The sequence below is a fragment of the Oncorhynchus tshawytscha genome, linkage group LG04 (genome assembly GCF_018296145.1).
Source record: "Oncorhynchus tshawytscha isolate Ot180627B linkage group LG04, Otsh_v2.0, whole genome shotgun sequence".
In the NCBI taxonomy this organism is placed as follows: domain Eukaryota; kingdom Metazoa; phylum Chordata; class Actinopteri; order Salmoniformes; family Salmonidae; genus Oncorhynchus; species Oncorhynchus tshawytscha.
The window spans coordinates 70,163,835-70,181,835 of NC_056432.1; the positions used below are offsets into that span (position 1 = coordinate 70,163,835).

Below are 18,001 nucleotides of genomic sequence, written 5' to 3' on the forward strand. Positions count from 1 at the left end.
AATTTGTTGTGGCTAACTTTATCTAGGTGGCTAATGCCAACGTTAGAAGTTGGGGTTAGGAGTTAGATTAAAGGGTTGTTGGGTTTAGGGTTAAGGGGAAGGGTTAGCTAACATGCTAGTTGCAAAGTTGCTAATTATCCACCAGCCTTTTGTTTTTGCCTTTAGTAACATTCTGTCTTATGTAACCATAACAAATGTGATATATCATGCTAAATTGAGTGTCCCGAAGTTTCGTTTACTATGTTATGTCTAGTCTGAGTACAGGCTGAATCAGCGGTGAAAAAATATAGCTTTTTTTAACCAACTTGATCTGTGTGGTGCCAGCTGGCCGGCAAGTTATGCTGCATGCCAACAAATGGCCAGGAATCATCATTGGGAAATCAAATCCTCAGAAATAGCAGAATCACGATTTGTTGATTGCTAGAATTGATCGAAGGCTGATCAAAGTTCATCGATAGTCATCACAGCTAAACTTCCAGCCAAACTTAGCTTTGTAGAGGGAGAAGTATCCTATTGGGTAGAGGCAGGGGATAGAAACATGTGCAAGATGATATAGCCTACATAACTCTTTCACAGAGGAGAGCTTAGTACAGACAGCAAAATTAGAGAGAGAAAAATGGTATTAATTCAGTTATCATCCCTAGTCTCAGAAGTGTCGCATGGACAGGCTTTCTTAGGTCTGTGTAGTTTACTTATTTCCCTTATTGTTCTTTTGCTGATCCGGCAGCTTGTGAAGCAGAGGAGACCACGAGGATTCCCTCCTGGACCGTCACCTATCCCTGTCATAGGGAACATTATGTCTCTAGCAACAGAACCGCACGTCTTTATGAAGAAACAGAGTGAAATCCATGGGCAGGTACGGTACTTACCTTATTGTGTAAAAGTGGCTTGACTAAACCTAGGCATTTTTTTGTGTTGGCTACTTGTGTGCACCCCCATGTAGGCTAGTCTTCTTGTGCTCAAACCGGTTTAACTATTGCGGTTTAGCCTATTGAGTGTTCATTTATGAATACGGATTTTTGCATAACAATATGTATTTTATATAGCGCTTTTCATTACAAAACAACATCTCAAAGTTGCTTTAATTTCATTCGTGAAAAAACATTGTGAAATAACGTTTGCAGGTAGCCTAGTGGTTAGAGCATTGGGCCAGTAACCGAAAGGTTGCTAGATCGAATCCCGAGCTGCCAATGTAAAAAAATCTGTCATTCTGCCGCTGAACAAGGCAGTCAAGACATTGTTCACCGTTAGCCTGTCATCGTAAAAAATAATTTGTTTTTAACTGACTTGCCTAGTTAAAGGTTAAAAAATAAATAAAAATCATCCGACACACACCACAATTTCTTATGTGTGTCAAAATATGAGTTAGGATGGACGCTCCATTCTTGTCCCTATATCTTGCGTCAGCCTAGAAAAAAAACTCAGAAAACTGAACAGAAGAGGCTCGCTATTCGCTAAGTGTTGGCAGGCTCCAGCTGGCTTGCAGGGTTTCGAAAAATGGCGAAGGTACGCTTAGTCAGCATGCCTCGGCAAATAGAGCTAGACTACCTCTAAACTAGCCCAATAGATCATTTGCAATTTAGATGTTATGTCATACTACTTTTTCAAAGAAAATAAAGAATGAAACATATTTTGGGAAAAGAAATGGCATATTATTTTGGATGTCTATTTATTCAAGTATTTTATCTCAGATTTTCAGTCTTGATTTGGGAGGCTACTCAGCAGTGGTTCTGAATGGATATGATGCCATCAGAGAATGCCTGTACCACCAGGGTGATGTCTTTTCTGACCGGCCATCGCTGCCTTTATTTATGAAAATGACAAAAATGGGAGGTAAGAAAGTCAGTTATAATGTATTCTGAATATGGACATTATGATATTGTTATATTGTGATTAGATATTACATGCAAATACAAGCTTGGTGTTATCGAACTCTCGAAGGCTATTTTATGGTACATGCTCAGTAAGGTCTCATTATGTCTGCTCTAATCTCAATATCTTCCTTCTCAGGACTTCTGAATGCTAAATTTGGCAACGGATGGATTGAACATCGTCAACTGGCCAGGAACTCCTTTCGTTACTTTGGCAGTTTTCAAAAGCCCCTCGACCAGAAGATCCTGGAAGAGTGCATGTTTTTTGTGGATGCCATCGACGAACACAAAGGGAAACCCTTTAACCCAAAGCACCTGGTGACCAATGCTGTGTCCAACATCACCAACCTCATCATCTTCGGAGAGCGTTTCACGTACGACAACTGTGACTTCCAGCACATGATCGAGATCTTCAGTGAGAATGTGGAGCTGGCCGTCAGTGGCTGGGCCTTCCTTTATAACGCATTCCCATGGATCGAGTACCTCCCCTTCGGAAAGCACCAGAAGCTGTTCCGCAACGCAGCCAAGGTCTATAACTTCCTGGAGCAGATCATCAGGCGCTTCTCGGAGGGCAGAGTCTGCAACTTCCCGCGCCACTACATCGATGACTACCTGAACAAGTTGGACAAGAGTGCTGGCGACTTGGGCACCCCGTATTCCAGAGAGAACCTAATCTACTCTGTGGGCGAGCTCATCATCGCGGGCACGGAGACCACCACCAACACCCTACGCTGGGCTATGCTCTACATGGCCCTCTACCCCAACATTCAAGGTCAGTGTGCTGCCTTATTGCACAGTAGGCCTCAGCACCAAGTCCCCTGCCTTGTCCTCACTTGGGCCTCATAGCACCCTGTCTTGTCCTTACTCAGGCCTCATATCACCCTGCCTTGTCCTCATTCTGGCCTCATATCCCCCTGCCTTGTCCTCACTCAGGCCTCATATCACCCTGCCTTGTCCTCACTCAGGCCTCATAGCACCATGCCTTATCCTTAATCAGGCCTCTTAGCACCCTGCCTTGTCCTTACTCAGGCCTCATCATGTCAAGTGGTGCATAAGGCCTCCACAACGTCCCTCCATCTCTTCCTGTCCTTTTCTATTTTGTTTGTCTGTTTTTCAGATGAGGCCTATTCTGGTATTAAGCTCAGTTTCAACGGTTCACAAACAGGTCATCCTTGGTCTTTCTTTCTCCTCTTCTCTGGTGTCCAGTAAAGGGACTTGCCTCATCCTTATTTAACCTTTCTCCAAGCCATAATATACAGCAACTAAGGTATATATTTTTTCTTTCAACTGTACAAAGTTATACACTCCCTCCCCTCGGACAGTGAAGCTACAATTGTAAATGTGTCTCTATAATTCACCATTTTAGATTTGATATCAAATATTTTATATTAGGTGACAGGACAGAATGTTCCTTTTATTTGAGGGTATTTTTTATATATATATAATGTATATCTGTTTTACCGTTTAGAATTGAAAGCATGTAGCAAATGTATCTATTCCCCCCATTTGAAGACATCATAAGTATTTGGACAAGTTCACTTAGTGTTTTAACGTTGTAAAGAATGTAGTATTTGGTCCCATATTCCTTGCACACAATAACTGCATCAAGCTGTGACTTTAAAAACGTGTTGGATTCATTTACAGCTTGTTTTGGTTGTGTTTCGGATTATGCTTGGCCCAATAGGAAGTGAATGGTGGACAATGTACTGTATTTTAATATTTTGTAGACACTTGTATTGTAAGTAAGAATGAAATGTGTTTTTGAACACAGCTACGTTAATGTGGATGCTACCATGATTAGGGATGTCATGAATTAGAAATAAAATGACTCCAGTCATCATCCATCATTCATAACCCCAAATTAACCAAAACAAACTCCAAATGCATCCAACGAGTGTGTAGTCACAAGCTTGATGTAGTCATTGCGTACTAGAAATATGGGACCAAATACTAAACATTAGACTGCTTTAATACATTATAAGTGAATGTGTCCAAATACATATGACATCTTCAAATGGGAGGACTAGACATGTAAAGTGCTTTCATTTCTAAACTTTAAAACAGATATAAATGAAAATATCCTCAAATGAAAGGTGACATTCTGTACCTTCGCCTCATATGAAACATTTGATAACAAATCCAAAATGCTAGAGTATAGAGCCAAATTTACAATTTTAGCTTCACTGTCCAAATACATAAGGAGGGGAGTGTATGTTTGTAGGTAATTAATAATATATTTTTTAAATAGATTTTTGTTTAAACTATTTCACTACTAAGGTATACGCTGAGTGTAAAACATTAAACATTATGCTCTTTCAATGACATAGACTGACCAGGTTATTGATGTCACTTGTTAAATCCACTTCAATCAATTAAATCAATTTTATTTATAAAGCCCTTTTTACATCAGCAGATGTCACAAAGTGCTTATACAGAAACCCAGCCTTAAACACCAAACAGCAAGCAATGCAGATGCAGAAGCACGGTGGCTAGGAAAAACTCCCTAGAAATGCAGGAACCTAGGAAGAAACCTAGAGAGGAACCAGGATCTGAGGGGTGGCCAGTCCTCTTCTGGATGTGCCGGGTTGAGATTATAAGTGTACTAAACTGTATGCGCTCACTACTGTAAGTCACTCTGGATAAGAGCATCTGCTAAATGACAAAAATGTATAAATGTACATGGCCATTAAGGCCAGATCGTTTTTCAAGATCAAACGTTCATAGATGACCAGCAGGCTCAAATAATAATCCCAGTGGTTGTAGAGCATTAGAATATATTTTTGCCATCATGGGCCAGAATCATATATTCAGGATTATACATTATACATAATGTACATTATACATTATACAAAAGTACACTGTGCATTCAGCACCACGGACAGAACTCTTGTTAACGGGTATGCACAAAAACACAAGAAAGAAAGAGAGCTCAACATTACATTTAAACTACTCAATCAGTGTGAGGAGTGAAGTCTCTGATGGGCATTGACTAGAGCAGTGAAGTCAGGTATAGTTTTGACATCGCTATGCGCAAAATTGCTGGGAGGCGAAAGTCAGTAACAGATGATCTGTGCCTTGACTTATTATATTTTATCACTGAAAATGCCTGTTCACATACATAGGTTGACCCAAACAGTACAAACATCTTTTGAGCATGACTCCTAATCCTTGGAAAGTTTTGTTCATTGAGAGAGGACATTGTTTTGAGTAGTTCTCCAATCACTGCATCAGACTGAAGATCTAGAAGTTCATGATGCAGGTCAGTGGGAGCATTATCCACATTGAAGGTGAAAGGAGAGGAAACCCAACAGCATGTCATTTTCCAACACTTTGAAATCCTCAAAATGATGAACTCACCATTAAAAGCACACAGCAGCGATGTATACTTCTCCTGCTGGTCATCTGATAGGGAACAGACCAGTAGTGTCAGAAGGTCATCTGATAGGGAACAGACTAGTAGTGTCAGAAGGTCATCTGATAGGGAACAGACCAGTAGTGTCAGAAGGTCATCTGATAGGGAACAGACTAGTAGTGTCAGAAGGTCATCTGATAGGGAACAGACTAGTAGTGTCAGAAGGTCATCTGATAGGGAACAGACTAGTAGTGTCAGAAGGTCATCTGATAGGGAACAGACTAGTGTCAGTGTCAGAAGGTCATCTGATAGGGAACAGACTAGTAGTGTCAGAAGGTCATCTGATAGGGAACAGACTAGTAGTGTCAGAAGGTCATCTGATAGGGAACAGACCAGTAGTGTCAGAAGGTCATCTGATAGGGAACAGACTAGTAGTGTCAGAAGGTCATCTGATAGGGAACAGACTAATAGTGTCAGAAGGTCATCTGATAGGGAACAGACTAGTAGTGTCAGAAGGTCATCTGATAGGGAACAGACTAGTAGTGTCAGAAGGTCATCTGATAGGGAACAGACTAATAGTGTCAGAAGGTCATCTGACAGGGAACAGACTAGTAGTGTCAGAAGGTCATCTGATAGGGAACAGACTAGTAGTGTCAGAAGGTCATCTGATAGGGAACAGACTAGTAGTGTCAGAAGGTCATCTGATAGGGAACAGACTAGTAGTGTCAGAAGGTCATCTGATAGGGAACAGACTAGTAGTGTCAGAAGGTCATCTGACAGGGAACAGACTAGTAGTGTCAGAAGGTCATCTGATAGGGAACAGACTAGTAGTGTCAGAAGGTCATCTGATAGGGAACAGACTAGTAGTGTCAGAAGGTCATCTGATAGGGAACAGACTAGTAGTGTCAGAAGGTCATCTGATAGGGAACAGACTAGTAGTGTCAGAAGGTGGGTGAGATTGTTGTCTTCTACTTGGCGGGTCAGGAGGAGTCATTTTCCCTTGAAGGCTTTGACAAGGCTGTACATCTGATGTGCAAAAAGGCCCTTCCCTTGTAGTTTGTAGAAATAGGTGAATTCCTTTACTTTGTCTTTCAAATGTTGTTCCATATTCTCTGCGATATCCTCGACACTCCGTGTCACTGTTTGTCTTGGCAGGGAAACATTTTCAAACAGCTCTTTCTTGTTGGGGCAAGGTATTGCTGCAGAGTCAATTAAACATTCTTTAATGAATTTGCCCTCAGCGAATGGCTTGCTATGTTTAGCAATTTTGTGGGACAGTACATAGCTAGCTATCGCAATTCCATTGTTTTCTGAATGCAGTTTTGTGAAAAGTCCTTGCTACTTCTGCAACTGAGAAAGCAACTCTTTCGATGCACTTGCCCTCTGCTCAGAAGACATATTCCTATATTTCTCTGCATGCTTCGTCTGGAAGTGTCGGGACAAGTTGTAGTCTTTCAAGACAGAGATGTTCTCTTTGCACACTAAGTACACAGCTTTCCCTGATACCTCAATAAATAATTATTTCAATGTCCACTCTTGCTGGAACACCCTACATTCATTGTCTACATTCCTTTTCTTTGAAAAACAAATTTTTGCACAATTTCTAGCTAGCTACTATTTATAACTGTGACGTGTGCGTCAGCCTGTCAGTCACTGTCTGTCCTCGTGCAGTTGTTATTTATACAAGTCTTCAAAATAAATGTCCCACAAGCGGTGGGAGTTAAATCATTACACAAAGGCGAGTATTCATTGGGTTTTTAATTTGAATAACAAATACGTTTTTCAAAACTTTACTATCGCAAATTCTTTATGTGATCTGAGCATGATTCCGGGGGGCCGTATTGAATCAGGTCGCAGGCTGCGTACTGCCCCCGGGATGGCCGATGCCCAGGCCAGTTATAGAGGGTTCAACAGGTCAGCACGTCAGGAGTAAATGTCTGTTGGCTTTATGTAGTCGAGCTTTCAGAGGTCAAGGAAAGCAGGTGAGGTAGAGAGAGAGATGGAGGGAGAGGGTCGAAAAACAGCATCTGGTGAACAGGTTCCATAGCCACAGGCAAAACAGCAGAAACTGGATGAGCAGCATGACCAGGTGGACTGGGGACAGCCAGGAGTCATCAGGCCAGGTAGTCCTGAGGTATGGTCCTAGGGCTCCGGTCCTCCGAGAGAAAGATGGGAGAATTAGAGGGAGCATACTTAAGTTAAGACAGGAGAATTTCACCAGATAGGATAGACTAACCCTAGTTAGGGTTAGTCTATCCCCACATAGACTATTGCAGCATAAATACTGGAGGCTGAGACAGGGGGGGAGGGGGTCAGGGGACACTGGCCGTGTCTGACGATACCCCCGGACAGGGCCAACCAGGCAGGATATCACCCCACCCACTTTGCCAAAGCACAGCCCCCACACCACTAGAGGGATATCAACAGCCCACCAGTTTACTAAATCAAATCAAAGTTTATTTGGCACGTGTGCTGAATACAACAGGTACCCCCCGGACAGGGGAATGCTTACTTGCAGACTCTAACCAATAGTGCAAAAAAAGGTATTAGGTGAACAATAGGTAGGTCAAGAAATAAAACAACAGTAAAAAGACAGGCGATAGAAGTAGCGAGGCTATATACAGACACCAGTTAGTCAGGCTGATTGAGGTAGTATGTACATGTAGATATGGTTAAAGTGACTATGCATATATGATGAACAGAGAGTAGCAGTAGTGTAAAAGAGGGGTTGGCGGGTGGTGGGTTGGACACAATGCAAATAGCCCGGTTAGCCAATGTGCGGGAGCACTGGTTGGTCGGCCCAATTGAGGTAGTATGTACATGAATGTATAGTTAAAGAGACTATGCATATATGTTAACCAGAGAATAGCAGCAGTGTAAAAAGAGGGGTTGGTTGGGGAGGAGGCACACAATTCAAATAGTCTGGGTAGCCATTTGATTACCTGTTCAGGAGTCTTATGGCTTGGGGGTAAAAACTGTTGAGAATCCTTTTTGTCCTAGACTTGGCACTCCGGTACCACTTGCAATGCAGTATTAAAGAGAACAGGCTATGACTGGGGTCTTTGACTATTTTTAGGGCCTTCCTCTGACACCGCTTGGTGTAGAGGTTCTGGATGGCAGGCAGCTTAGCCCCAGTGATATACTGGGCCGTACGCACTACCCTCTGTAGTGCCTTGCGGTCAGAGGCCGAGCAATTGCCGTACCAGGCAGTGATGCAACCACTGCTCTCGATGTTGCAGCTGTAGAACCTTTTGAGGATCTCAGGACCCATGCAAAAAAAATATAGTTTCCTGAGGGGAAATAGGCTTTGCCGTGCCCTCTTCACGACTGTCTTGGTGTGTTTGGACCATTCTAGTTTGTTGTTAATGTGGACACCAAGGAACTTGAAGCTCTCAACCTGCTCCACTACAGCCCCGTCGATGAGAATGGGGGCGTGCTCGGGTCCTCCTTTTCCTGTAGTCCACAATAATCTCCTTAGTTTTGGTTACATTGAGGGATAGTTTTTTATTTTGGCACCACCCGGCCAGGTCTATGACTTCCTCCCTATAGGCTGTCTCGTCGTTGTCGGTGATCAGGCCTACCACTGTTGTGTCGTCTGCAAACTTAATGATGGTGTTGGAGTCATGCCTGGCCATGCAGTCGTGAGTGAACAGGGAGTACAGGAGGGGACTGAGCACGCACCCCTGGGGAGTTCCAGTGTTGAGAATCAGCGTGGCAGATGTGTTGCTACCTACCCTCACCACCTGGGGGTGGCCCGTCAGGAAGTCCAGGATTCGGTTGCAGAGGGAGGTGTTTAGTCCCAGGATCCTTAGCTTATTGATGAGCTTTGAGGGTACTATGGTGTTGAACGCTGAGCTGTAGCCAATGAATAGTATTCTCACATAAGTGTTCCTTTTGTCTAGGTGGGAGAGGGCAGTGTGGAGTGCAATAGAGATTGCATCATCTGTGGATCTGTTGAGGCGGTATGCAAATTGGAGTGGGTCTAGGGTTTCTGGGATAATGGTGTTGATGTGAGCCATTACCAACCTTTCAAAGCACTTCATGGCTACGGACGTGAGTGCTACGGGTCTGTAGTCATTTAGGCAGGTTGCCTTTGTGTTCTTGGGCACAGGGACTATGGTGGTCTGCTTGAAACATGTTGGTATTACAGACTCAATCAGGGACATGTTGAAAATGTTAGTGAAGACACCTGCCAGTTGGTCAGCACATGCCCGGAGCACACGTCCCGGTAATCCATCTGGCCCCGCAGCCTTGTGTATGTTGACCAGTTTAAAGGTCTTACTCACATTGGCTACAGAGAGCGTGATCACACAGTCGTCCGGAACATCTGATGCTCTCATGCATGCCTCAGTGTTGCTTGCCTCGAAGCGAGCATAGAAGTGATTTTAGCTTGTCTGGTAGGCTCGTCTCACTGGGCAGCTTGCGGCTGTGCTTCCCTTTGTAGTCTATAACACATAAGACAAGCATCAGAGACGGTCAATCTTAGCCCTGTATTGATGCTTTGCCTGTTTGATGGTTCGTTGCAGGGCATAGCAAGATTTCTTGTAAGCTTCCGGGTTAGAGTCCAGCTCTACCCTTTAGCTCAGTGAGAATGTTGCCTGTAATACATGGCTTCTGGTTGGGGTATGTACGTACAGTCACTGTGGGGACAACTTCCTCGATGCACTTATTGATAAAACCAGTGACTGATGTGGTGTACTCCTTAATGCCATCGGAAGAATCCCGGAACATGTTCCAGTCTGTGATAGCAAAACAGTCCTGTAGTTTAGTATCTGCTTCATCTGACCACTTTTTGCGACTAGCAATCCCATATCCGGGAGCGTAATCATAGCTTCAAGCGCATTACCATAACGCAACTTTTCCTATTCATGAAAATCGCAAAAAGAAATGAAATAAATATATGCAAACACAAGCTTAGCCTTTTGTTAACAACACTGTCATCTCAGATTTTCAAAATATGCGTTACAGCCAACGCTAGACAAGCATTTGTGTAAGTTTATCATTGCATAATGCTATGCTAGGCTCTGCTGGCAGCAGGCAACATTTTCACAAAAATAAGAAAAGCAACCAAATTAAATCATTTACCTTTGAAGAACTTCGGATGCTTTCACTCAGGAGACTCCCAGTTAGATAGCAAATGTTCCTTTTTTCCAAAAATATTATTTTTGTAGGTGAAAAAGCTCCCGTTTCTTCACTATGCTTGGCTGAGAAATTGACCGAAAAATTCTTCAACTATAACGCCAAACTTTTTAAAACATTTGCTCCATAATATCGACAGAAACACGGCAAACGTTGTTTAGGATCCATCCTCAAGGTGTTTTTAAAGGCCGAGTCACCGGTGCTTCCTGCTTTAATTTTTGCTTGTAAGCAGGAATCAGGAGCATAGAGTTATGGTTGGATTTACCAAATGGAGGACGAGGGAGAACTTTGTACGCGTCTCTGTGTGTGGAGTACAGGGGATCTAGACTTTTTTTAAACTCTGGTTGCACATTTGACATGTTGATGGAAATTTGGTAGAACTGATTTAAGTTTCCCTGCATTAAAGTCTCCGGCCACTAGGAGCACCGCCTTTGGGTGAGTGGTTTCCTTTCCTGCTTATTTCCTTATACAGCTGACTGAGTGCGGTCTTAGTGCCAGCATCTGTCTGTGGTGGTAAATAGACAGCCACAAAAAGTATAGCTGAAAACTCTCTAGGCAAGTAGTGTGGCCTGTAATTTATCACAATATACTCTACTTCAGGCGAGCAAAATCTAGAGACTTCCTTAGATTTCGTGCACCAGCTGTTGTTTACAAATATGCACAGACCCCCCCTCGTCTTACTAGAGTGTGCTGTTCTATCTTGCCGGTGCAGCGTGTATCCCGGTAGCTGAATATCCATGTCGTCATTCAGCCACGATTCTGTGAAACATAGGATATTGCAGTTTTTGATGTCCCGTTGGTAGGATATTCGTGATCGTACCTCGTCTAGTTTATTGTCCAATGATTGCACGTTGGTGAGTAGTATTTACAGTAACGGCAGCTTTCCCACTCGCCTTTTCCGGGTCCTGACCAGGCATCTGGCTCTTTGTCCTCTGTACCTGCGTCGCTTCCTCTTGCAAATAATGGGGATGTCGGCCCTGCCGGATGTTTGGAAAATGTCTTGTTTGTTGAAGAAAAAATCTTTGTCTAATCCGAGGTGAGTGATCCTGATATCCAGAAGCTATTTTTTGCCGTAAGATACAGTTGCAGAAACATTATGTACAAAATAAGTTACAAATAACGCAAAAAAAACACATAATAGGACAATTGCTTGGGTGCCCGTAAAACTGCTGCCATTTCTTCCGGCGCCATTTCTACCCTGAGACAAGGCTAAGTATAGCCCACGAAGATATCCTCCAGCACACAAGCTCGAGGGGGCGCAAAACCGGACAGGAAGAGCACTAGCATGGAGGAGCACTAGTAAGCCAATGACTCAGCCCCCATAAGAAGGTTAGAAGCAGAGAATTCCAGTGGAGAGACGGGAGCCGGCCAGACAGAGACAGCAAGGGGGATTCGTCACTCCAGTGCCTTGCAGTTCACTTTTACACTCCTGGCCAAGACTAAACTCAATCATAGGATCTACTGAAGAGATGAGTCTTCAGTAAAGACTAAAAGGTCGAGACTGAGTCTGCGTTTCTCACATGGGGCAGACCATTCTGTAAAAATTGAACTCTAAAGGAGAAAGCCCTACCTTTAGCTGTTTGCTTAGAAATTCTAGGGACAATAAGGAGGCCTGCGTCTTGTGACCGTAGAGTATGTGTAAGTATGTACAGCATTACCAAATCAGAGAGATAGGTATGAGCAAGTCCATGTAATTCACACATCTACTCACGCTCCTCCCCTCTGGCGTTCGGCATCGTCGTTCTACTAACCACCGGTCCTGCGATCCATCATTACGCACACCTGGTATCCATCATTACACGCACCTGCAGATGGAAGCCTGTCCTCACCTGGACTTCATTACCTTCCTGATTACCTCCCCTATATCTGTCACTCCCTTGGGTTTCTTCCTCAGTCAATATTGTTCCAGTGTTTACAAGTAAACGCCACTGTTATGTTGTCTCGTTTCATGTTTGTTGCTTTATTAAACGTTTCTCCTGCTTTGCGACTCACAGATTCATTGTTACAGTAATGATTTGTAGGTTAGCAGTAAAACCTTGAACTTAGCCTTAACAGGAAGTAACAGTACTGGAGTAATATGATCAAATTTTGTGGTTCTAATCAAGATTCTAGCAGCAATATTTCAAATCAAATTTTATTAGTCACATGCGCCAAATACAACAAGACCTTACAGTGAAATGCTTACTTACGAGCCCCTAACCAACAATGGAGTTTAAAAAATACAGATAAGAATAAGAAATAAAAGTAACAATTAATTAAAGATCAGCAGTAAAATAACAATAGTGAGACTATATACAGGGGGGTACCGGAACAGAGTCAATGGGCGGGGGCACCAGTTAGGTGAGGTAATATGTACATGTAGGTAGAGTTATTAAAGTGACTATGCATAGGTGATACCCATTTGGGTAGCCATTTGATTAGGTGTTCAGGAGTCTTATGGCTTGGGGATAGAAGCTGTTTAGAAGCCTCTTGGACCTAGACGTGGCGCTCCGGTAATGCTTGCCGTGCGGTAGGAGAGAACAGCCTGGTAACAGCCTGACACCGCCTGGTAAAGAGGTCCTGGATGGCAGGAAGTTTGGCCACAGTGATGTACTGGGCCATTCGCACTACCCTCTGTAGTGCCTTGCGGTCAGAGGCAGAGCAGTTGCCATACCAGGCAGTGATGCAACCAGTCAGGCCGATTTCAAGTTTTCATAACAATCGGAAATCGGTATTTTTGGATGCCGATTTTATTAATTAAATTAAATTTTTTACAACTTTATTTAACGAGGCAAGTCAGTTAAGAACACATTCTTATTTTCAATGACGGCCTAGGAACCGTGGGTTAACTGCCTTGTTCAGGTGCAGAACGACAGATTCAATCAGGGATTCAATCTTGCAACCTTACGGTTAACCAGTCGAATGCTCTAATCACCTGCCTCACGAGGAGCCTGCCTGTTACGCAAATGCAGTAAGAAGCCAAGGTAAGTTTCTAGCTAGCATTAAACTTATCTCATAAAAAACAATCAATCAATCAATCATAATCACTAGTTATAACTACACATGGTTGATGATATTACTAGTTTATCTAGCATGTCCTGCGTTGCATATAATCGATGCGGTGCACATTCGCGAAAAAGGACTGTCTTTGTTCCAACTGTACCTAACCATAAACATCAATGCCTTTCTTAAAATCAATACACAGAAGTATATATTTTTAAACCTGCATATTTAGCCAAAAGAAAGGTTAGCAGGTAATATTAACCAGGTGAAATTGTGTCACTTCTCCTGCGTTCATTGCATGCAGAGTCAGGGTATATGCAGCAGTTTGGGCCGCCTGGCTCATTGCAAACTAATTTGCCAGAATTTTACGTAATTATGACATAACATTGAAGGTTGTGCAATGTAACAGCAATATTTAGACTTAGGGATGCCATCCGTTATATAAAATACGGAACGGTTCTGTATTTCACTGAAAGAATAAACATTTTACTTTCGAAATGATAGTTTCCGGATTCGACCATATTAATGACCTAAGGCTCATATTTCTGTGTGTTATTATGTTATAATTAAGTCTATGATTTGATAGAGCAGTTTGACTGAGCGATGGTAGGCACCAGCAGGCTCGTAAGCATTCATTCAAACAGCACTTTCGTGAGTTTTGCCAGCAGCTCTAAGCATTGCGCTGTTTATGACTTCAAGCCTATCAACTCCCGAGATTAGGCTGGTGTGACCGATGTGAAATGGCTAGCTATTTAGCGGGGTGCGCGCAAATAGCGTCTCAAACGTCACTCGCTCTGAAACTTGGAGTAGTTGTTCGCCTTGTTCTGCATGGGTAACACTGCTTCGAGGGGTTGCTGTTGTCGATGTGTTCCTGGTTCGAGCCCAGGTAGTGGCGAGGAGAGGGATGGAAGCTATACTGTTACACTGGCAATACTAAAAAATGTCAGTCTCTCGATGTGCAAAACTGATAGAGACATACCCCAACCGACTTATAGCTGTAATCGCAGCAAAAGGTGGCGCTACAAAGTATTAATTTAAGGGGGCTGAATAGTTTAGTGAATCCGTTTTTGATTTGTTAAAAAAGTTTGAAATATCCAATAAATGTCGTTCCACTTCATGATTGTGTCCCACTTGTTGTTGATTCTTCACAAAAAAATACAGTTTTATATCTTTATGTTTGAAGCCTGAAATGTGGCAAAAGGTCGCAAAGTTCAAGGGGGCCGAATACTTTCGCAAGGCACTGTAAATGGGGTATGGTAGTAGGTGCCAGGTGTAACAGTATAACTTTAGACCGTCCCCCGCCCATACCCGGGCGCGAATCAGGGACCCTCTGCACACATCAACAACAGTCACCCTCGAAGCATCGTTACCCATCGCTCCACAAAAGCCGCGGCCCTTGCAGAGCAAGGGGAACTACTACTTCAAGGTCTCAGAGCAAGTGACGTCACTGATTGAAACGCTATTTAGCGCGCACCACCGCTAACTAAGCTAGCCGTTTCACATCCGTTACACAGGCGCACCGGTTTGTACAAAGAACTGCAATGCTGCTGGGGTTTTCACGCTCAACAGTTTCCAATGTATTTTAGGAATGGTCCACCACCCAAAGGACATCCAGCCAACTTGACACAACTGTGGGAAGGATTTGTATTTATTAGGGATCCCCTTGGCAGCAGCTACTCTTCCTGGGGTGCAAACATATTAAAGGTTTTCTTATTTCTGTAGATACTAGATAAGAGTTTAGCAAGCAGAAAGCACATTGTGATGAAAAGTTATTGACAGTTTGCTGCTGGTGTTTCCTCTGTGTAGAGAAGGTGCATATGGAGCTGGACAGTGTGCTGGGAAGTGAGAAGTCTCCCTCGCTGGCGGACAAAAAGAGGATGCCCTATGTGGAAGCGGTGCTACATGAGGTCCTGCGCTTCTGTAACATCGTGCCCCTGGGCATCTTCCGCGCCACCACTCAGGACACACTGGTGAGCGGCTACAACATCCCCAAAGGCACCATGGTCATCACCAACCTGTACTCTGTGCACTTTGATGAGAAGTACTGGTGCGACCCTGGAACCTTCTCACCACATCGCTTCCTGGACAGCAATGGAAACTTTGTCCGACGGGAAGCTTTCCTACCCTTCTCTCTGGGTGAGTCTGGCTTCTTTCCACTCCTAGGCCCCCAAAGAGAGTAGCACAGACTCTCACACACATACTGTGTACACCCTTTCACTTGAATGACTCTCCTCTTGCCTAATCTAAATGGTAATGCTTAAAAACAGGGTTAATAGTCATCATGGGCATGAAATTCCAATATATTAGAGATTCTTCTGTATGTTTGTATACATTTTAGGCAGTAGTTCTGAAAGTAGCACTCATGAGCCAAAAATGGTCCCCAAAAATTGCATACTACGTCACATATATGCAGATATGTGCACCACGCCATTGCTCTCTCTCTCTCTCTGTGCTGTTTCCACTGAGCTGGGCCCGCCCTGCAACCTCATTGGATAATGCTGGGCAGGCCTCTTGCTACCTGTCACTCAAATGTGAGAGGCTGAAGCTCATTGGCTATAACTCAAATTGCTAGGTGGCAGGCCCACGTGGAGGGAAATGTAGGGAAAATAAAGCAGCACAGCTTCAATAAAAGTCGCTTTCAAACTAGGGATTTCGTGTTTAATTGAGGTGAGACAGTAATTCTGCTCATAGATTATGCATGTATGAACTACACATTGAAAAATACTTTTTTAGTTGCCAAAGTACCGGAGCATGTCTTTAACTGTATACCCCAGCTATGATCTCATTTCATTTTACCTACAATGAGTCAAATGTAATAAAAGCTAGAGCATCTCTGGTATGAAGGCCCAGTAATCTATTTGAGCACTTAATTAATAGACTGGTGAGCAAGCCTGTCCCTGGGGCTATTGCAGACTACAACGCTGCCATTAATAAAGGAAAGTACTGTTAAGACAGAAAAACACCACCATGTCAGTTCAAACAAAACAAATTCTCTGTCATACCACCCATACATGTGGTTCCCTCTATTGCTCAAGTTGCGCTGTGTATGCAAGTGTAAACCTTTTCCCAGCCATAACCTATATCCTAATAAGGTAAACACTAAACAGCTGATAACAGTGATAGTAAAGGACCTTTACTATCACTTAACAGATACATTGAGTACAATAGATATGTTGGTTGAATGTTCACTGGAAAACAGTAGTCAGTAGTAGCTGGTGTCACTAAATCGGCAGACGGCTCATTATAATGGCTGGAATGGAATGGTTTGATACCTTTCCGTTGATTTCATGTCAGCCATTACGACGAGCAGTCCTCCCTTCACCAGCCTCCTCTGAGTAGAGTAGATGATACAAAGTATGACATGATCTTCACAAAACTCAATCCATGTTGTGTGGTTTGTCCTCAGGGAAGCGTCACTGTTTGGGCGAGCATCTGGCCAGGATGGAGATGTTCCTGTTCTTCACCACCATGCTGCAGCGCTTCCACCTGCAGTTCCCCCCCGGCACAGTGCCAAGCCTCACCCCCAAACTGGGCATGACACTGCAGCCACTGCCTTACTCCATCTGCGCCGTCCGCAGGCAGCAGTGACAGATTCTCAGAAGGCACAGCCCGAAGGGGTGGGGGGGTTGGGGGTTTAGTCAGAACAGAACAGGGGTCTAGAGCTTGGACTCCTACCTTGTGTTTTACACAGAACTGCTAGAATTCTAAACATCAGCTGATGGTTGTTTCTGAGAAATTGCATGTTTGCACAGCACCATTTACAAAGTCACAGGATCACCAGAAATGTTACTGGCGAGATCCTGAAATATCAGGTGGAACTTCTCAGTAAGTTTAATCGAGAAGATAAGAAGTGTGAATATTTAAACAATACATGCAGACATATACTATGAATTAACCTTGAATTAGAATTTACTTTTTATCTGTGTCCTTATAATCAAATGTCTCATCTTCCCTGCGGGATTACATCAATGATTGACAGGATGGACCTCTATGATGGTTCACAGCCCTGTCTTCTCTCTCACAGCCTGCCTAGATGAGAAATGGGAACATTACCCACTGGGCACACACTGGTTGAATCATTGTTGTTTCCATGTCATTTCAATGAAATTACATTGAACCTACGTGGAATAGACGTTGAATTGATGTCTGTTCCCAGTGGGTAGTTTCAGCTGTTTCTACAGGACAGTGAAAAAAAGTAGACTAGCAGCCAGCTTTTCCTAGAAGGCTCTGGACATGGTGTTTAGTCTGGATCTGCCATATCAAGCAGTCTGAACTAACAATGAACCCGATCTCTAGGGATTCTTCCATGGAAAAGCCTTCTCTCAGAAAGCTACTGCAATATCTGTTGAAAATGTCTTTGTGATGCTGTCCTTTGTGATTTAAGTAAATTTGACTTTTGTCTATTATGGTCATACTTTGTAATAAGAACAATGCCGTTTTTGACCTCTCACTTCTACTCAACAGACCAAAGGGCTAGAAAAAAACCTCCAATGCAATGCTGTGCTGTGCATACATCAGACTTACTGGGTAATATTTCATATTGATGTAATGTATCTGGCTATTTTTGGCACCCAGCACACCTCTAACTACTAACTGCACTTCTCAGAAAGTTATGCTGAGGTAGACAGACTGCCAATTCGCCTGGATGAGCACCTTG

The 18,001-nt window shown here is 43.3% G+C and overlaps 1 protein-coding gene across 1 annotated transcript; it reads left to right on the forward strand.

Annotated features, from left to right (window-relative positions):
• Positions 1–311: 311 nt before the first annotated feature.
• LOC112235131 (vitamin D 25-hydroxylase) lies at positions 312–17,791 on the forward strand. The gene is made up of 5 exons (XM_024403523.2): positions 312–856; positions 1,692–1,833; positions 2,011–2,643; positions 15,151–15,480; positions 16,751–17,791. The coding sequence occupies exons 1-5, from the start codon at positions 617–619 to the stop codon at positions 16,930–16,932; spliced, it is 1,527 nt and encodes a 508-aa protein (XP_024259291.2). The 5' UTR covers positions 312–616; the 3' UTR covers positions 16,933–17,791.
• The last annotated feature ends 210 nt before the right edge of the window (positions 17,792–18,001 follow it).

Excerpts from the sequence above, each read along its gene's own strand:
- LOC112235131 (XM_024403523.2), top strand. The coding sequence starts at position 617 with ATGGTATTAATTCAGTTATCATCCCTAGTCTCAGAAGTGTCGCATGGA. Across the intron at positions 857-1,691 it reads AGAGTGAAATCCATGGGCAG|ATTTTCAGTCTTGATTTGGG; the intron begins GTACGGTACTTA and ends ATTTTATCTCAG. Across the intron at positions 2,644-15,150 it reads CCTCTACCCCAACATTCAAG|AGAAGGTGCATATGGAGCTG; the intron begins GTCAGTGTGCTG and ends TCCTCTGTGTAG.